The sequence below is a fragment of the Danio aesculapii genome, chromosome 21 (assembly GCF_903798145.1).
Source record: "Danio aesculapii chromosome 21, fDanAes4.1, whole genome shotgun sequence".
Classification (NCBI taxonomy): Eukaryota; Metazoa; Chordata; class Actinopteri; order Cypriniformes; family Danionidae; genus Danio; species Danio aesculapii.
The window spans coordinates 24,767,783-24,789,680 of NC_079455.1; the positions used below are offsets into that span (position 1 = coordinate 24,767,783).

Genomic DNA, 21,898 nt, shown 5'->3' on the forward strand with positions numbered 1-21,898 from the left:
TTAACAATAATAACAACCCTGACAATTTTGTGAAATTTTTAAATTCCCAGTCACTTTCTATTAAAGAAAACCCACTCAGTTCACCATGCACATGCTATCCTCCATCACGAGTGTCACACATGCTCTTCAGAATGAAAACCGGCGGACTAGTAATAATCATATTATCAGCCAAACCCTTTATGTGTCAAGCAGGGCGTTCGGTAATCTCATTAACCAGGCTGTTACATAACGTCTGATCCTACGCTCTCCTGTCAGAGATCAACCTCATTAACTGACCATCATGTGTTTTAGGGTCTTCAGACCTCCTGTTTGACTGAATCTCACCAGAACAAGTTGGACAACACTTCTTGAGAGTGCTTCAAAAGAGTCCACGATGATGGTTATTCACCCTTTTTTTGCTGACGTTTTTGTCCTTTGTTGATCACAGGCACCGTCCCGGACGGTGGAAGGGATTAAGGTAGCTCTAAATAAAGCTGGCAGATTAGGAAACATGATACTGGCATGTTCTGTTTCACTTTGGCAGAGTGATGGAAGAGCGTCTGAGGGAAACCACATCAGTGAGTGCAGATTCAGGACAGGACAGTTCAAGGCAATGTTTGCATGCTGGTCATACACTCTGATGTGGGTAAATGTTTTTAATCTCTAAAACAAAGATTAGGATTCGGATGCAGGATTCGGATCTTTCAAAAAAGATAACATGTGGACATCTTCATTGACTTCCAATCCCATAAAAAAGAAAAGCAGCTATGCTTTGGTTTACTGCAAGAGCCCAACGGTAAGATTTTTTTATATTCACTTGTGCTCAAATGAACAAATCTTGATTGGCATGTACAGTAATGGAAAAAAGGTAAGGGTATGGGTTTGAGTATAATGTTGCATTAGTTTTATTCTTCTTTTAAAAGTATGTTTACATTTCCTCCAAGTTTCAAGATTGTTTTTTCTTTGCAGAAAATGGCAACTGGAAAATGAACATAAGTATATGTGAAAACTATTAGTAGTTTACATTATAGTATTAAACAAAAACAAAAGTTTTACTCAAACATAACTAAATAAATAACTAAATAAATCATAAATTGGTCCTATAGGAGAGTACATTTGAACAGTAATATATTTAAATAAATAGTAAATTATAATGCTATGTCTAAAGAAAGCATTGAGTGTTTTTGTTGTAAAATGATTAGTTTACTAGTCTTCAAAGTCACTTTCAGATACAAATGAATGTGCTAGAAGTATTTAACTAATAGTAATATGGCTATTTAACTATTTGCAATTAACTATTTAACTGTCAACTATCAGTATATAGTTAAGCTCACTAGTATACTGTATAAACAAAAAATATTTAATATTTTCTGATGTTAAAGTATACTTAAAAGTTTAAACCTAAGCCAGTTTTGTCCTAAGCAGTACTGAAAACGTATACCTACATGTATACTACTATATAGGCATGGCACGATAACCGTATACCGCGGTTTAGAAAAGTCAAGGTTTTAAAACCACCAAAATTTTCTGTAATACCGTTCCTAAGGTATGTGTAAGATTTTTTATTTACATTTTTTTCATTTATTTATGTTTTTTAGGACAACAATATCTGCAGCAGAAATGATATCCAAAGATGCCGTTTTAAATTGTAAAGAAATCTGTTTTTGAATCTAATGAAGACAGCAGAAGTCTATGATTCATTTCAATTATTTAGCCTGACATTTCAATTATTTAGCCTGACATGTTTACTGTAACAAAATATGATAAATGTTTCTAAAAATAAAATATATTGTGTTTTAAAGGGAAAAAAGTTTTTGTTTTTTACCCAGACATTTAAAATGAACATATTTTAGAGCAGTAATCACAAAACCGTGAAATTTTTAGCCAAGGTTATCATACCATCCAAATCCTATACTGGCCCATGCCTACTACTATAGTACGTTAATATTAGTATAAACCTAAAATATACTTCAAAATATAATGGAAGTTTACATAAGTATATTTCATTTTGGTAAGGGTAGGCCACGTTTAGTATTATTGTATTCCCAACATCATATGTTCATCATATTGTGATCACTGAATTAAACTTGTAGGGTTAAAAAGAGATGATCAAATGATGGATAAAATTTATCAGTATATGATGAACCATGATTGTCATCCTCTTTTTGATACAGTCTAAGCCCATGCAAGCTCTTTTAGCTTAAGATTAATTCAATCCTGGTGTTATAAGGAACAATACAGAAAGTCATTTTTACCAATAGTGATTAGATTCTATAATCAATGTCTTATTAGATGAATTATGAATTGTAATTGCGTATATATGGACTAGTGTCCACTTGTTGCTTGACACTAAGGTGTGTTATGGACAAGTATTCAGTGGCTTTGTAAATATCACAGAAATAAATAAATATGTTACCTTAATAAAATCTCTGAAAGTGATTGTTGGAGTTGCGACACATCCAAATAAATTCCTACAAATCCAACAATTATTTAATCTCTGAAATGTACAAATTTACTTTCTTCATAATAATGTTTTTGACCAATAAATTGGATTTTTAAAATAAAGGTTCAAGTTTCTTTAGAATGGGTAGTTCAATTACTGTATAAACTTTGGACATCTATATAATATAAAATTGTAATTTAATTCAAACATTTTAAGTCAAAGTATAAATCAAAATGGTTCTTGACTTAAAGTGATTACTGAAAGGTTCTTTAAGAAAAAGTCTCTTTTATGGCATCACTTACAGTGAAAATTGGCGTGCTCCAACTTAGTGTAAACTAACTTAGACATGTCATAGCATTTATATACTGCTGCTCTCTGATTTTTTTAAGTGCTTCTTTTATCCTCATATATCGCTCTGGATAAAAATATCTGCTAAATAAATAAATGTAAATGCTCTGCCACTAAAATGTCAAATAAGAACATTCATGCAAGTCACAGATATATTGATATACTATAAAGTGTTGCAATCCATTTCCATTCTTTAAGTGTACAAATACATTGAACTGTAGCTAATTTGCCAACTGGAATCTGATTTTTCAGCCCTGAAGAGCAGCAGAATGCCTGAAAAGTTCAGACAGGTGTCTGTACAGGTGTATCAGCACTATCTGTACACCGTGACGGACAGCTCTGAGTGCAGCTCAGAGAAAGAGGAGGATGAAGAGCCATCCAAACGCCTCACACCCCTGGAGAAGTTAACACTGGAAATGTGCAAAGACGAAAACACAGTAAAGGAGCTGACGGTGGGCAAACGGGTGGGTTTCTACAAAGTGCGAGGTCAGATCGGCTGTGGCAACTTTTCCAAAGTCAAACTGGCCACTCATGCCCTCACCAAAGGTATGGAGCTTACTATAAACACAGAATAAACAGTTGCTGCATTTCGTACTATCTGTCCTAAATAGTATTTGAAAAAAAATGTGTATCCAAAATTTTTAATGTTTAAATAAATATTCCAAAGTGACCTGGATGGACAAACTACTATTTTTTGCAGAAATAATCATCCATGCACACTCTAAAGGTGCCTCCACATCGAGTCTGGAATTCTTTAACGAAATTTTTTACATTTCAAAATCAAATCTAAATCAAAAATCAACACTCTGCACTTCATTTTATCTATTGAAAAAGTACATCATCCCTTTTTATACTACAAAACTGTGCAGAGTAGTTTATACTGTAGTGTGCGATCTTAAACAACTTATGTCCCAAAGCTTAAAGGTGTGGCATGTAGGATTGACACCTATTGGTTGAATTGGGTATTGTGGTCCAAATTCAAAATATTGGATTGGGTTTTTTCACCTTAGCCCCTTCTCTGCCACATGAAGCACATGCAGGTTGCCAGATTGATGACACCAACATGTCAAATGCCTGACGATTGAGTCTTACATTGTAAGCTGATCAGCATTGTACAATGTAGAATGTTTCTTAAATATTTGTAGACATGTTATTTTTATGATTTAGGAGAATCAAATACTTACAGCACATATAAACTCTTCAGTTACGCACTCAAAAATATACTTTTTCTTCACAAAAAGAGTATATACAGTACATTTAGGGAGTCGTATAAATAGGCGATTTGGGATGCAGCTTTTGCTTTTTCGGATTAAGGTTTGGAAATGGTAAGAGTTAAATTAAGTAACCGGATTAATGTGCAATGACGCAATCCTGATTTTACACAGACAAGGTTGCAGTGAAGATTATGGACAAGATGCGGCTGGATGTGCAGACTCAGAGAATGTTGACGAGAGAGATCTCCAACATGGAGAGCTTATATCATCCAAACCTGCTGCAGCTCTATGAGGTGCTGGAGACGCCGAGCCGACTCTACCTGATCCTGGAGTTTGCTGGAGGAGGAGACCTGCACACCAGAATCAGCTCTGGAGGAAAACTGACCGACCTAGAGAGCAAGATTGTCTTCGCACAAATCCTGTCAGCTGTCAAATACATGGTCAGACCCTCTATAGCAATATCATAACATATGTTACAGTATAGATTATAGAGCACACATCAATAGTCAGTACTGCAAATCTGTTAAATGGGTCAATAACGTGACCAATAATACCAATAATGAAAAAAAAAATTATTATTGTTTCAGAAATAAATCTTAATATTTTACAACACAAAGTATTGATATGTATAATTTGTTAATTCTAAACATAAATATTCTAATTTAATTTGAAGTATTTATACATTAAATATAAATAAATCTCTCTCTCTCTCTCTATATATATATATATACATATATAACCTATTTATATATCTTAATATATAAACATATCTTAATATTTAATAACCTTGTACTATCTATCTATCTATCTATCTATCTATCTATCTATCTATCTATCTATCTATCTATCTATCTATCTATCTATCTATCTATCTATCTATCTATCTATATATCTATCTATCTATCTATCTATCTATCTATCTATCTATCTATCTATCTTATTTCAAGAAATGATAGTCTCTGATGATAATGCTGAATTTTACCCCAACTAAATATATCTACATGTTTGTTGATTCCAGCACGAAAACAACATAATCCATCGAGATCTGAAGGCTGAAAATGTTCTTTACACAACCAATGGCTGCATAAAAGTAGCTGACTTTGGCTTCAGCACAAAGGTCAACAACCGCAACCAAGCTCTGGACACATTTTGCGGCTCACCTCCTTACGCAGCTCCAGAACTCTTCAAAGACGACTCCTACATCGGACCACCAGTAGACGTGTGGGCGATGGGTGTCCTCCTATTCTTCATGGTTACTGGCAGCCTACCCTTCCGTGCCGACACTGTGCCCAAATTACGCCAAAGTGTCCTGGAGGGTGCTTATCTCCTGCCAATATGGGTCTCTGCTCCATGTCAGCGGCTCATCCGGGGGATCCTGAAACCTGAACCGTCAGAGCGATGCGCCCTGGACCAGATGCTGGGCTGTGAGTGGCTGCTGCCAGTCGAACTCTTTCGCCCAATTCCTCCATTATACCAGCTCAACCCCATCCACCTGCTGGAGGCCGGACCAGGAGAGCTGGACAGAGACCAGGAGGAGGTCAAAGGTATCCTGGAGAAACTAGGAGTTACTCCGGAGCATATTCTCAATAATCAAGGAAAGCGTATTCGGAGTCCTATTAATGGGGTTTATCGTATATTATTGCACAGAGTTAAAAGAAACAGAGGAGCCGAGTCTGTGCCATCAATCAGCGGAGTAGTCAAAGATCCTAAAAGAGACAGTCTGCGTGCCTACAGGAACCTACGACACTCCTCGAAACTCTGTGCACTTTCTTGAAGAGACTGCGCATTTACCTTCTTTTTGCTCCTTAGTAGAGGGAAAGTCAATGGGGTTCACAAATATATTGGGACCAAGTGGACCTTATTCAGTGAAACACAGATGAAACCATGTGCTGAGGGAAAGACCTCTAGTCTATTTTAAGGTTTTAGATCATGTAATCTTTTAAACTCAAGACTTGCAAACATGAGGGAGTTTTTGAAAAAACTTGTCAGCTGAAAGATCACTTTGTTTGCTTCTAAAAACTATTGGGTAAGCCAAGTTTGGAACAGATATAGACAAATCTGAAAAAAATTGTTACACTGGAATGGAATGCACTGTATTACCCTATTACTATTTTTCAATCCATTTAGCCAATCTCCAGGTTTGGTGGTAGCACATTTAGCTTAGCTTAAATCATTGAATTGGATTAGACCATTAGCCAGGGATGGGCAGTATTTAGGATACAAGTATTTCAAATACGTATTTTAAATACAAAATAGTATTTTGTCATTTGTATTTGATAGGGTTGATAGAAATGGGTTCCATCACCCAATCAAATTTGTATCAAAAATACTGTAAAATACTTTGTAAGAAATCTACATGATGAAATCATAAAAATGGGACCTCTGATTGGTGCTTTCTCAGTTATTTGCCTAAGCTTGAGATCAGAACAGAAAATTGAAATTGATATTGAAATATCAATAATAATAATAATAATAATAATAATAATAATAATAATAATAATAAAAGCATGGGTACAAGTCAACAATCATTGAAAATAGTATACTGCACAATGCCTAGACCAGTAATATATAATGGCAGTATAGTGTACAATTCAGCATCAGCATCTTTGCTTAAGAAATTAGTTGAAATAAAATATCATTTCTTAAGAACTGAATGCGAAGCCTATACAGCACATAATCATTCTCAGTCTCAGTGCTGCAGGTGGAAATGCAGAGGAAATACAAAACACCTAATGATTGTGTACAGTGTTCTCTAAGGGGTAAACTGAGACTCTTCCAGTTAGAACGGAAATAAATCTTGAGAGAATGCATAAACTATATAATAGTAGTTTTGGATGAATTGCTGATGTAGAAGCCAAGAAGACAAACAACATTAAAATAAGTCTTACAGTGGCTGACTTAAACTTGCTCAGAGAAAAGCAGTTATTATCAAACATTGTTTACTTCACTAATTCAGTTTAATGGTGAAGGGATTGATCCAATAGACCTATTGATAGAAGGTTTGCGAGGAAATGTTATACTGCCATATAAAAGTATTTTATAGCATGTTTAAAATACAGTATTTTACTTTGATACTTGTTGCGGTTGCTTTATTTTATGGTTTATTTTGATACATGTAAAATTGAGGTATTTGGTAATTTATTTTAAAATACTTTTCAATGTAATTTTACCCAACCCAGCCATTAGCATCTCGCTCCAAAAATTTAAACAGGGTATGCCAGAAGTGGAGTTTAGTTTCTAGCCATATTGACCTGTAAAAAAATATTTAATTGTCTCTCTTAGCACACGATGCAACTACTAATTAGTAGGCCCACACGGAATGTGCACGCGCAGAATTCCTCAGATTTTTAGCCCATCATTAATTCTGTTTATTTACTTGAGTAAATATGTGTAAATCTATATTTATTCAGTTTTTAAATTACAGTTATATTATTGACTAATATGAAAATATTCATCTGATTTATTTACAATGCAGTTTGTGCAGTAATATTTTCTGTGTTTTAGTATAGATAATATATGAGAGACTTCCTTTGTTTACAAAATAAAGTGAATCTAATTGGATTTGCATTTTAAAGATTAAATAAAAGTTAAAAAGATATTATTTTTTATTTCACATATTAAGGTTTTAGTTATGATACTCCCAAAATAATTCAGCAGATATCAGCAGATTTTTATCTAAATTCTCGGCTGAAATAGCAAAAAAACGTCCGCAGATTCCGTCTGGCCCTACTAATTAGTCAAGCTTTAAATAGGAAAATTATCAACACTTTTTTTTTTCTTTCATTTTTGAGGGAGATGCTAATGGTCTAGTAGTAGTAGTAGTAGTAGTAGTGGTGGTAAACGTTATTGTCCTTGACAGGAAATTTGTTATGGGCATCACCATATTGCTGCAGACATTCATAAAAACAAGCAATAAAAACAATACAAAATTACAGTAGTTACAAAATTTATGATGCTAATTAGGATAAAGTCTTATTAAATAAACCCACTGAAGGAGGTACAAAGGATTTCTTATAACGGTTCAACCTACACTTTGGGACTCTATATCTCCTACCAGAGGGAAGCAGTTCATAATGTGGAAACAAGAAATGAGTTGGATCGTTCAGAATCCTTTCCACCTGATTGAGGGCGCAATTCTCATATAAAACTTGAGGATTAAAATATTCATCGTGCCCAACAATTTTCCTTCCTGTCTATAAGAGATGCATCAACTGAGATTTAGGCCCAATCCCAATTCTATTTTTGTACCCCTACCCCTTCCCCTTGGCCCTTAAAACCAGGTGTGAAGGGGAAGGGCTTCAAAATTTACCCCAAAGAAATGGTACAGCACCTGCACAAGTCATCACATGTCATCGCGATCTCTTGCTTCATATGAGACGATGGCGACTGCTGTAGTTATTCAAGTTGTTTTATTTTTTAGTATTTATCTTCAGGAAATCACTGAAGGCATATATTATGTTATCATAACGATATAATGTGGATAAGATCGTAACTGTACTGTGCATTTACACAGTGGCCATATTCATCTCTGTAAACACAAAAAAACAACATTAACATTATAGCAGAGACTGTAAACAGCTCATTCCCAGCCACTAGACTTTTCTGACAGGATATTCCAGTGTCATTGAGTGTCAGAATGTTGTGGAACTGCTATACAGGAGTTATTATTATGGATTATAGATCGCCAAATTTAGCGTTTTTTATTTAAGCGTTTTTTCTTTTTTAAGTATGATGGTAAAACATGAACACGGTTATGAATATATTATAACATATGCTTGATTGTTTTAAAAATTGGCTCTCCTTACTTCCGGGTGTAACTATCCTGCCATTGTAGCTGGTGTATTCTGGAAAATTTTCTTACCCCTTGGTTTCAAGTGTGGTCCTGAAAAATCTTCGTTCGAAGGGCTATTCACCCCTGCCCTTAGCCCTACGCCTTCAAGCTAAAGAGAATTGGGACACCCCTACCCCTTCACGGGAACGCGCAAAACGAGGGGTAGGGGTAAGGGGAAGGGCTAAGGGGTAGAATTGGGATTGGGCCTTACACTGAACAGAGAGGTTGCCAACCACACTGTGAGACCATGTCTAACAATGCTTTCAAGAACAACTTTATAAAACTGGTCTAACCTGATTCAAGGATCTGTGCTAACCCACCAGACCCAGAGACTGGCTGAATGGATTCAAAAATGGGACAAATCAACTGTTTATCTCTAGGGGAGTTGAGCCTATTTTTAATAAAGTGGAGTGTTCCTTTCAGTTACCAGCAGTGGATGAAGAACACAAGTCAAGCAATTAAGTCAAAGTACTGATATTCATATACAAATATTAATTTAGCAGATTTTGTTTTATTAAAAGCAACTTACAAATGAAGGACATAGCAAATGATTCATTTTAAAATCCTAATTCTAAAATATTACTCATAAATATTACTAAAAATTAAATTGCAAACAGTGTTGATTTTTAATGAATATAAGCATAGTATATTGTTTTGTTTTACATGTTTTTTAATAATTTACAATGATGCAAATATTTTTGTCACTAAATAGGATTAAATTCAGTTTGCGTCAACTATCAGCTCAAAGAGCCTAAAAGAGGCAGAGCCTACAGGAACCTGCCACAGTCCTCTAAACTCTGTGTGCTGTTGATTTTCTTTGGTGCTTCTTTTTGGTTCTCATTACAATGACAGTCAGCGGGATCCAGAACAAACAAGACTTTATAGACCAAGGGTGTCCAAACTCAGTCCTGGAGGGCCGGTGTCCTGCAGATTTTAGCTCCAACTTGCCTCAAAACACCTGCATGGATGTTACTAGAGAGCCTAGTACAGTGGTGTCTAAACTGCACAGTTTAGCTCCAAATTCCTTTAACACACCTGCCTGGAAGTTGCTAGGACACCTAGAAAGAGCTTGATTAGCTGGTCCGGGTGTGTTTAGTTGGGGTTGGAACTAAACTATGCAGGACACTAGCCCTCCGGGACTGAGTCTGGACACCCCTGGCCTAGTAAGAGCTTGATTAGCTAGCCCACGTGTGTCTGATTGGGGTTGGACCTAAACAGTTTTTTTGTAATTTAACTTTTTAAATTACAATGTACAATGTTGTTAAATGTACTCAAAACTATATTTATTTTGGGAAGTCACAGACAGAAGCACATGACCAAAATGATCAATTGGGGGAAACTCCGGGGCACAGAACAGAAAAGCAATGCATTCAAATGAGAATTTCTGTTTGTAAGTGAGGCCCGATAAGGAATCGGTTCATTCTGATTTTGAGTATTCTAAAAAATACTACTTAAACTACTTAATACTTAATACTTAAAGCTCTGTTCAGTTCTAACAAAATGTGATATAATTACAAAAATGTGAAAATAACTTATAGGGAGTGTAAATGGCAAATAAGCCAACTACTGTTTGCCACTATGTGTTGAAAATGTAAACCTTCCATTTTAAATAAAAAACTTTTTGATATTATTAGTGTATAATTATAGAATGTAATGAAACATAATTGAGAATATATATATATATATATATATATATATATATATATATATAGTCAGAATTATCAGCCCCCCCTGAATTATTAACCCCCGTTTTTTTTCCCCAATTTCTGTTTAATGGAGAGATTTTTTTAACACATTTCTAAACATAATAATTTTAATAATTAATAATATTTAATAATTAGGGTTACTAGGCAGGTTATGGTAATTAGAAAAGTTATTGTTTAATGATGGTTTGTTCTGTAGACTATTGAAAAAATATATAGGGTAAAGGGGCTAATAATTTCGACCTTAAAATGTTTTTTTTTTTAATTAAAAACTGCTTTTAGACTTTCTCCAGAAGAAAAAAATATTATCAGACATGCTGTGAAAATGTCCTTGCTCTGTTAAACATCATTTGGGAAATATTTAAAAAAAGAAAAAAAAAAATCAAAGGGGGGCTAATAATTCTGACTTTAACTGTGTGTGTGTGTGTATATATATATATATATATATATATATATATATATATATATATATATATATATATATATAGTATTAACTTAAGTGCATGTAAGTGAACAATAATTAAATTTGTTTTAAATAGCCTTTTAGATTTGTTTGTTAACTAACAGGGGTCAAACAACTATTGGCTGGTATAATGGAGTTATACAACACACCTTTCCTTTGAGATATTAAAATAACAATTCACAATTTAGTTGACTGGTTTATTTTCTAGGACTGTTTAGGGACATCTATATGCATGTATGTGTATATATATTTATTTTATTTATTTACTTATTTTTTACAAAGCAACATCACCATCTACTGGTCTAGCATGCACAATGCAGCATTTTATTCATTTTGAGAAACTGATGTAAATGGGGGGTCATTTTTTGGACAATGTTGTTGTCTGGTGGCAAAACTACAAGAACGTAAAATGAAAAAACTTTTACTACATTGTTGCATAAACATGTTCCAATGTCCACAATTCGGTAATAATATGAGGGTGAACACATGAGTTAATCTGCCTAAATTTGTTGGCGTTTTGGCATAACGGTTTTATAAGTATTCAAGTTTAATTGTTGCACAAACTATTTTAATCCACCAACTGTTATTCATATTATTCAACGTTCACAGTATACTTTTAGATTTATCTTCTCTCAGTAGCTTATGCAATATTCACTTTTCAGTATTGTATCAGCCAGCTATTTTCTATTTTTGCTAATAAAAAAAGCTTAAGATTTGTCGGACTCTTCTGGTTGTGTTAATGTTCTTATTTTATAATCATTTTACGGGTTCGCTGTGCCTTTATTGAGGCCCCCCTTTCTCTCTCTTGACTTGGAGAGCTCCAGCAATCCGTGCTGAAGCCACGGGCGGTTTGTAAACAATACAGCAACTGACAGGCAGCCATACGAGCGGCAGCCCGACACTCGCCCCCGCCACACCGCCTTCACCTCCCATCTGCGCCGCCTGGCAGATGGAGGAGCGTCGTGGCTCGGACATCTGCCGATAAAACAATGAGTTCCTTGTGCATGCCGGGCCCCCAATTTAACGGGACAGCGCGCTGCTTTTGTGCTGCAGCTTTACACATGCAGATCACCAGCGGCTGCAGATGGCAGCTGCCCCCAATCCACAGTCACTTAACAATGAAAACTTTACGAGTGGATTGTTCAGCACTGGCTCATTTTATTTTTTGCCAATGAAAGTGAATATATCGCGTAGGCTATCATTTCAACACGTTTCACGGGTCTCAATACGAGATTTATTGTAGCCTATAACACCAGGCCCTAATGTCATCGATTTATGCAAGCCACTACTTCGCCAAATGGTTGCTGATAGCACAGCTTTGTTTTCATTCACGAAATATTAATATGGCATTTAAATCCATATGTGGTGAGTGAGTGCGTGGAGAATGCAAAGAGAACACAAGACAGTAATTATTTTTAAAACATTTATTGTTTTCATGCATCATAGCTTCAATTTTACAATGCAAAATATGAAACAGCATATTTAAATATTTATTATTTTTATAACATGTTAAAACTTAAAAAGTAACAATTTTCACATTTTTCTTTTATTATGGTCCACAAAAAAGTTAAAACATTTAAAAACATTATTTTCAAATATCAAATATTCTAAAGTGAAACCTTTAGAAATGTTTAAGTTAATATTTTAAGTTATTTTTTCTTTTTTGTCATATGAATATTTCTAAAGTGAAACCTTTAGAGAATAAGACAACTCTGGAAAGTGGAAAGCACATTGCCGACAATAAGCTACGTTATATTGTGCAGCAATGACATTTTTAAAAACGTCCGTGATGTTAAAGTCCATTTTTAAAAACGCTGCTCCGACGCACCGCCGCGTCCTCTGCGTGTCCAACGCATGCGATATTTGCTCTGTGAAACAGAAACAAACTCGCTTCTCCATCTTCTCCAAACCTCATCCGCACAAAGAATGAGGGCCATTGTGTCGCTCTCGTGGCATACCTGACCTCGTTCACATAAAGAATGAGGGTCATCTTGGCATGGACGGGACGAGGAACGACGTAGAACCGCGAGGGCCACTCGGGCCTGCCTCGCGCTGCCTGGACGGTTCAGCCTCCTCAGGAGCATCCAGGGATGTGGAAACATCATCATCCTCGCTTCAAGGATGAGCAGAGTATTCCTCAAGGTTTACAGCATCTCAGCAGAGAAGAGTAAAGCTCCAGATCAACGCTCGGGCAGAGTGATCTCAGGAACCCACTCGTTATAGCTGCGACTCTCTTCACAGAACAGGTGCAGCTTCTCCAGAGCTGGATCCTCCCAGGAGTCCTCAGCAGGTTTCTGTAATGCCGAAGGAAGAGAGAAATTAATTTAGGCGACCAAATGCGTAAAATGAATAAACAGATCTCGCCTTTGACAATTAGAGAAACTATTTTGTTGATCATATATACATACCGTGATAAGCACGCAGTGAGCATCTTCAAATTCTTCAGCTTTGTCACCAACAATGTCAGAAAGGCGCTGCATGTCGTTGACTCTGACGATGCTGATGTCGTTGTCGAAACAGAAGGCTTGGATGAGAGTAAAGTGGATCTGCAGAGCGATATCGCAGTCGAACTCCTCATCCACCGCCAGGACGCAGAAAGACACACTGTCTGGGTCACTGAAATATAAGAAAATCACAAATGTAAGTCTCACATGAAAGTATGCGGATAACGTCTGGTAAATAATGTTGCGTGAAGAACGAGAGAGAAAAGATCGCATACTCACACATTCATAACTTTTGCAGACTCGTACACCCCGATGGTGAGGGAGTCGTTCGCTTTGGCAGAAACCAGGACTTCTTCCAGAGCTTTCCCCGCAGAGCACTGAGCTCTCTCGCTGGGCTTCTGGATGAGAACCTCCTCAAGAGTCATGGTGATGCTGGTTGTTATTCCACAGGGAGCAGATAGCAGAACTGAAGCTGGATGTAATCCGAAAGGATTGGTGATCAAGCGTCGTGCGCTCTCGGCTTTTATACCGCTCGGCTCGTGGTGGCTGTGAAAGAAGCCTCCTCTGATTGGCTCCTCTGAATGGAGCATTGGTATGCTAATGCTTTTGTCACACTTCGGCTCGTGGCAGATTGATGATGGCTGAACTTTTTACGACTTGCTGCAGACTCAAACTAATTATTTAGATTATTTCACTTATTTAAAAGAAAATACTTTATAAAGTTGCAGCAGTTTTTTTAATCACCTAATTTTTTTTTAAATAATTTTTCTCTGCAACAAGTTGGTAAACAACCCCAATATTACATTTAACTAGGCTAATTTTATATACTTCTTTTCAGGATCTTTTTTAAAAAGTATTATTAAATGCTACTGAACTAAAAAGGATATGCAAACACAATCAACTTGATTTCTACATATTTGTAAAATGTATTCGTAATAGCAGCAGTAATATAAAGATTTCGCTTAGTTTATAATTTAATAGTGAAAGTGAGCAAATGTGGGGGAGAGATCCCCCTCCCTCAGCGCAAAAGACAGGTGGAGTGTGGCCATCTGTGGACACACTGAAACGGCCTATTGTGAGTTCAGAAACTTCTATTATTAGAGGTCTTTACAAATGCAAATAAGATGCGCGTGCCATGACGCCCCGCTGCCCAATCTGGCCTGCTGCTCGAGCCACAGACCACGTGACGAGGGGCAGATTTACAAATGTAGGCCACCCTGAAAATTTAGCAAAGTTTATATTCCATATAATCTCAGTGTGCAGAAGCTTAACAATTTTAAAGTGTTCAATATGTGCGCGTATACTATTTGTTTATACGCGTGTCGTTTAGCCTACAGTCTTTTTGTGGACAGGTGGTTTTAAATTTGCATAAATCTATTCTAAAATACAGAATTATAAACTAAACGTGAAGAAAAATCTAAATAGGAATCACAGATCAAACTGAATGCATGCGTAAATGGAAGGAATTTATGAAGGTTTGCTGGTTATTCGAGAGGCTCAAGATAACAGGTTGACGATGACTGATGCAGGTCTATTGTTACTCTGCAGAACAGGAGCAGATGGAGAGGCCTCACTTTAGGATGCCCCCACTGGCCCCTCGCCCCCCAGCAGCACATGACTATTGTTTGCAAGTTTTTTTTGTCTGTGTGTCAGCTTTAATATGCATAAGCAAATTTGGTCGAACGTTTTATTATTGTGAAATTGCACAAATGGAAAAATTAGACAAAATGTGAAATAATATTTTTTGCATGTTTGATATGTTGCAGAGTTTTAATGCGTGCAAATAATGTGAAATATGAATTAAAATGTGCAAAATGTGCATGCTCTTATTTTAAAAATGTAAACGTAAAACTAATTTTGAAAAGCAAAAGAAAGAGAAAGAACTAGTTTCAAATAGCAAAGCATCTTGTAAAGAGTAAAGATGCATTGTTCTAGTATCACATCTGCAGTCCGGGCATCTCGTCCCTGCCCCCCTTTCTTTAAAGCGCACAAGAGTGACAGGTGTTTCAAGACAAACCTGCTCGAGCGCAAAGCAGACTAATCGAACAATTGCTTTTACTCAGTTCCTCCTGCAGCTGCAGATTAGGACTTTCATATTATAAAGCCATTTTGACTTTCTCTAGCTGTCAACAGAGGAAGAAAACTCACGCAAAAGTTTGCTTTGCTAATTTTAATACTGGTTTCAAACATGAAAACTAATCAAATGCATTCCCTACATAAACGAAACAGGTTTTAAACGCAGTTAAGAATATTTATAGCATGCCTATAAGTTAAATGAGATCTAAAAAAATGTCTGCAGGCATAGCTAAATACAGATGAAATTTGCTCAGCTGATGCTTTATCTTCCCCCATCAGCAGATGGAGAGTGTTTCCATAGCAAAAGAGAAGCACGTCCAGATGCCACGCGCCGTAAGTCCGGTCTTCTTTGGGTATGCAAATTAGCCACGCGCATGTGATGCGTTCAGCAATTGGTAGGCTAATAAATAACATTTAGCTCATAAAATCAACCACGAAAAAATGCCTGACGAATTCATCCATCTGTGCTATTTAAAGCACAATTTACATATAAAATACTTGATAGTGTATTAAAACAATTCTACATAAGCCTCCTCTTCACTTTTTATTTATATTAACTTTTAAATAATTTTTATCCCACTGCAAAAACTAAAACACATGCCTAACTATTCGCATTGCATGTTGGTTGATTGTTTTAATCAACTTAAATATTTGAGGTCATGTTTTGTATACAACCATAAGTGAAATTATAGGTTCTGAAAGTTTATTTTTATTTTAACCATCTTTTTACATTTCCCAATTCCATATAAACAGTACAAATGTTCACAATACGGTTCATTACTTAGGACTATTTCATCAACTCATACAACCAGCATTTTCTTTTGTGTTTATAACATAATTTATCATTGATCTTTTTTAACATTAGTTCTTGTTTCAACTCTTTCTGTTAGGCTAAATAATATTTACTACATTCTTAAAATCAAGTTTTATTCGTTAAAATTGTCAAGTCAGATTATTAAATGTTTACTTTACAATTAAATGTTACCAAAATAGTACATTTCTGTTCATTTCAAATACTTTTTAATGCAATAAATAACGATCATGATTTTTACAGTGCCAGCTATCTACTTGCATTAATCAGCTTGTTGAAGTTATGTCATGTCTTTAGACTTCAAAAAAGTTGCCCTATTTAATTAGGGACAGAAGTGAAAGGATCAGAGTTTGATCCTTTCTTAAAGTTCTATAGATGTCACGCATATCTAAAGGCACGCGCCTTGGATACGTCCGATTCTTTTTTGTCCCTAATAGCCAATCATAACGCGCGGTGCAAACGCGTGCCACCATCCCGCTATAAATACTGGTCGCGTGTCAAGAGGAAACTCACTCTCCACATACATCGCTCTGCTCGAGCCACTACTTTATTTCAAACAGCTAGAGCCTACATTCATCCAAACCAAGATGGTTAATGAAGGAAAAGCCCTCTCCGAAGCCCTGCTGTCTGCCAAGGCGGAGGGTCGCCTCACTGTTGGCGTCTATGAATGCGCAAAAATCATGAATGAGTAAGTTCAGTACCTATGTAACATCACATCAAGTTATTTATCAATATAATGCTATACTGTGCATGTTAACTCATCTTAAAACTTCCTTTGTTTTCACAGGGACCCTGACAGTGTGTCCTTCTGCCTTTTGGCCACTGATGACTTCGAGTGCGACATTGCTCTGCAGATCCACTTCACTCTCATTCAGGCGTTTTGCTTTGACAACGACATCAGCATCGTCAGAGTCAACGACCTGAAGAGACTCAACGCTCTCGTTGGTGGAAAAGGTCAACTTGAGGAGGCTCACTGTGTGCTTATAACGGTGAGAATGCTTACAGAATGCATACACCATATTAAAAGTGCAGAGGCATGTTCATTTGTCCCAAGATTTGGTTTTAATCCCCACCTGCTCTCTTTAAACAGAACCCAACTGAGGACTCCTGGGAGGATCCAGCTCTGGAGAAGCTGCACCTGTTCTGTGAAGAGAGTCGCAGCTATAACGAGTGGGTTCCTGAGATCACTCTGCCCGAGCGTTGATCTGGAGCTTTACTCTTCTCTGCTGAGATGCTGTAAACCTTGAGGAATACTCTGCTCATCCTTGAAGCGAGGATGATGATGTTTTCACATCCCTGGATGCTCCTGAGGAGGCTGAACCGTCCAGGCAGCGCGAGGCAGGCCCGAGTGGCCCTCGCGGTTCTACGTCGTTCCTCGTCCCGTCCATGCCAAGATGACCCTCATTCTTTATGTGAACGAGGTCAGGTATGCCACGAGAGCGACACAATGGCCCTCATTCTTTGTGCGGATGAGGTTTGGAGAAGATGGAGAAGCGAGTTTGTTTCTGTTTCACAGAGCAAATATCGCATGCGTTGGACACGCAGAGGACGCGGCGGTGCGTCGGAGCAGCGTTTTTAAAAATGGACTTTAACATCACGGACGTTTTTAAAAATGTCATTGCTGCACAATATAACGTAGCTTATTGTCGGCAATGTGCTTTCCACTTTCCAGAGTTGTCTTATTCTCTAAAGGTTTCACTTTAGAAATATTCATATGACAAAAAAAGAGAAAAAAAGAAAAAAGAAATATCTTAAAATAATAACACATAAATGTCTAAAGGTTTCACTTTAGACATATTCATGACAAAAAAAAAAAAAAAAACTAACTTAAAATAATAACTTAAAAATGTCTAAAGGTTTCACTTTAGAAATTTTCATTTGACAAAAAAGAGAAAAAAGAAAAAAAAACTAACTTAAAATAATAGCTTAAAAATGTCTAAAGGTTTCACTTTAGACATATTCATATGACAAAAAAAGAGGAAAAAAAAAGAAAAAAAGAAAAATAACTTAAAATTTTCAAAGGTTTAACTTGAGAATATCTGATGTAAAGAAAATGAACCATTTGGTAGACCATGATAGAAAATGTGAAAATGATTACTTTTGTACAAGTTCCACTATTGATATTTTGTATGAGATAAATAAAAATAGTTTGAATGAAACTTGTTTGTTTTGCAACTTTTTTGTACATGTCAAACATTGTTTGATTTACAAACACAGCAACAATGTTTATCATTCCTTTATTCCTTACAGTTCTTGAGGAAACAGAATAATATACTAGTGGATTATTGTCATATCATTTATACTAACACAAACTTTAGATACAGATAACTGGAAGCACTATGTGGGTGTTCTCTGGTTTTGCTGACTTACTAAACTTGATAGAGTGATTCTTCTCCAAAGGACGAAAAACTTAAGTCTACATTGTAAATCACTAAATGCCATATTTTATCAGACTGGTGGAGCGTGAGGTAATTGTGAGTGAGATGGAAACCTTTTATAACCAGAACATATTAAGATGTTGAAATGAATGTACTTTTATATTGAAATGTGCTCAAGAAAACAACTGATAAAAATCATTATGGCTCCAAATTAATCTTTAATGGATGATAAAGCTTATTTTAGAATTATAATTAACTCACTAAAGCATTCAGTTTAATTAAAAGTGGAATAAAAACAACTGCATTTAGTTATTGACTAAATCACAGGCCTTTCATGTTAAAGGGAGAGTTCAACCAAAAATGTACTCACCCTTAATTGGTCCCAAACCTTTATAAGTTTTTCTTCTGAACACAAAAGGTATTGAAGAAAACCTGTAAACACTAAATTCCACAGTAGAAAAGAAATACAAAAGAAAGAATCAGATAAAAGTTTGAAACAAGTGAACATTTTTGGGTGAACTATCCCTTTAACCCTAAAGACGTATACAATCAACAGACCCTAGTTAGGCATTTCATTATTTGGATCATAATATAACCCACATTTCAGGCTAATATCTCTCTGTCAGTCTTTTGATGTGCAGTATGGATGGCTATACATGGGTACAAGTGGCTGTTCAGTCACATTAAAGCCACAGAAAAGTGTCACAATGCCACTGTGAAGAAAAGCAGAGTAGGTCATTTTAGTAAAGTAAAAGCTTTTCATTATAATTCAGCCTGTAAACTAAAATCTGTTATTCATCCAATGGTTGTGGACTGGCAATTGAATTTAACTGCACTGATGAAAACTTTTCACTTTCCACATGGGTTTGAAGCTATGTACATCTAGCATTTTTTTAACACATTCAACATTTTAGGCTTTATTTATTCAAGCTTAAAAATGTTATAGAGGATATTTCACAACAGTTTCACCTTAGGCAAACTGTGCCAGAAAAATTCTAAATTGAAAGTTAAACTTATTTAAACTAGTCCAACTGATCAAAAAGTTATGAGGTCTCATTTATAAACATGGTGAAAATGCAAAGGTTGTCATCTAAAAAAAGCAAACTTGACAAGACAATGTGCACAGCTGTAAGTAAACTCTAAGTAAACATTTTAACAAATACAGACTTAATTGGACCACTTTAAAGCTTAATATACGCCATATAAATCAATACATAAATAGTATAAAAACTGATGATTGATTATAAAGCTTGTTTGGCATGCTGTCCCGGGAGAGAGCTCTGAGCTCATAAGATCCTCGAGCCCGAGGCTCCCTCCCATTTGCAAGGCGAGAGGGGAGTTTGAGCTCAGGTAGATCTCGAGAACTCCCCTACTGTAGTTGCTAATGAACAGATAGTGATTGCTCTTAAGAGATTAGATTAATTTAATTAAGATTAGATTAATTAGATGCTAATTTAGATTAGTCAATTAACTTAAGCTGCATGTTTTTGGATGGTGGGAGAAAACCGGGGAACCCGGGGGAAACCCACGTGAGCACAGGGAGAAAGTGCAAACTCCACACAGTAATGTCAGCTGGCTTGGTAAGGACTAAAACCAGTGATGTTCTTGCTATGAGGCAACAGTGCTAACCACTTGGCCACCGTGCCACCCATCTAGGAAAGGAGGAGGAGTAGGGGTGGAAAGGGGGATTCTTCAAAACGAAGATGGCTGTTATGTGGAACTAAGGGTATTTATAGTGGCTTAGGAATCCTCTGATTGGTGAATCATAAATTGAATAATGCGGGACCGGCTGTGAGCAATCAATCAAAGATGATATAATACATGCATATCATTCATTCATTCGCTCATTTTCCTTCAGCCTAGTCTCTATTTCAGAGGTCACCACAGTGGAATGAACCACCAACTATTCCAGCATATGTTTTACACAGCGGATGCCCTTTCAACTGCAACCCAGTACTGGGAAACACCCAAACACCTCATTCACACACACCAACACACTCATACACTATGGCCAATTTAGTTTATTCAATTCACCTATAGCACCTATCACCGGAGCACCTGGAGAACATGCACACTCCACACAGAAACGGCAACTAGCCCAGCCGGGACTCGAACCAGCGACCTTCTTGCGACAGTGCTTACCACTGAGCCACCGTGCCGCCATGCGTATAATTGTTCATTTATTTTTTTAAAAATCTAACTATAAACACTTTTAAGGATTTAAGATGCTGATGACTGTTAAATGCCTCATAAAGGGTCCATTAAATGAATAAACAAACCACCACTGTTTTTGTGACCATTCACTCAAAAAATATAAGGGTTGTTGAACACAAATTTAGGTAATTAAAAATTACCACTGGATTTGAAATATAACATTCAAACCAAAAAGCACAGTAATATATTGCTGTAGCTTCTAAGAAAAGCTGTCTAATTAAAGACAAATCTGGCAAACTTATAATCAATGATCAGCAACAATTACTGTATTATGATTCACCGATGTACTTCCTCCTTGCCTTTGTGAAGCCTGATTTCCTCCACTCAGATCAGATGACAGAACCTTCCTGACAACAGCATCTGATTGGCTAAGAGAGTGCCATCTGGTGGCCCTCTCACACTTCCCCCATCACAAACTTCTGACTGTTGATAGAAACAGAATAAGAAGTTCAGTATTTCAGCCTGAAGTTTAGTGCATGTAATTATATAGACAACTAACATAATGTGCTTTGAAAATGAAAATATGCAACAAAAATAGCAAATATATAAATACCCTATGAAATCTAAAATATCACATATATATATATACATATATGTATCTTATAATCTTTCCATATAATCTTTCCTAACTTTTAAGAAGCTTACTGAAATCAATGAAAATGTCTTTTAGCTCTTCTGTGGCATGATTGTGTAGCATAAATTGTCATGGATAATACTTTAAGGAACCACACATGACTGCAGAAGTTATATAAAATACTACTAAAACTTATAAGCAACATTTTTTGAACCCATAAGTTTTCATCACATTAAACTCTGCATTTAATACTTTTCAGTGAACTTTTGTTGCAGCATCATATGACTTTAAACACAGTGCATCTGAACCTGCATCAGCCCTGCAACTCACTCTTTGTTTTAAATCACCAAAAGGGTAAAGAAGCAATCAAATAATCCCCAGCAGAACAATACGTCAGCATGCAGGCGGGCTTCATTGTGC

The 21,898-nt window shown here is 36.2% G+C and overlaps 3 protein-coding genes across 3 annotated transcripts; 2 read left to right on the top strand and 1 right to left on the bottom strand.

The window, feature by feature from the left end:
• The first annotated feature begins 3,039 nt into the window (after nucleotides 1-3,039).
• On the top strand, nucleotides 3,040-6,157 carry nim1kb (NIM1 serine/threonine protein kinase). The gene is made up of 3 exons (XM_056446704.1): nucleotides 3,040-3,316; nucleotides 4,156-4,424; nucleotides 5,003-6,157. The coding sequence occupies exons 1-3, from the start codon at nucleotides 3,040-3,042 to the stop codon at nucleotides 5,756-5,758; spliced, it is 1,302 nt and encodes a 433-aa protein (XP_056302679.1). The 3' UTR covers nucleotides 5,759-6,157.
• Nucleotides 6,158-12,543: 6,386 nt separating this feature from the next.
• gadd45gb.1 (growth arrest and DNA-damage-inducible, gamma b, tandem duplicate 1) lies at nucleotides 12,544-14,082 on the bottom strand. The gene is made up of 3 exons (XM_056446342.1): nucleotides 13,705-14,082; nucleotides 13,390-13,597; nucleotides 12,544-13,275 (listed from the first exon to the last, which is right to left on the bottom strand). Exons 1-3 carry the CDS (start codon nucleotides 14,013-14,015, stop codon nucleotides 13,162-13,164), a joined length of 633 nt encoding a protein of 210 aa, XP_056302317.1. The 5' UTR covers nucleotides 14,016-14,082; the 3' UTR covers nucleotides 12,544-13,161.
• Nucleotides 14,083-16,687: 2,605 nt separating this feature from the next.
• On the top strand, nucleotides 16,688-18,064 carry LOC130214645 (growth arrest and DNA damage-inducible protein GADD45 gamma). The gene is given in 4 exon segments (XM_056446429.1): nucleotides 16,688-16,745; nucleotides 16,748-17,000; nucleotides 17,100-17,301; nucleotides 17,403-18,064. Coding segments are annotated over 4 exon segments (627 nt in total). The 3' UTR covers nucleotides 17,517-18,064.
• The last annotated feature ends 3,834 nt before the right edge of the window (nucleotides 18,065-21,898 follow it).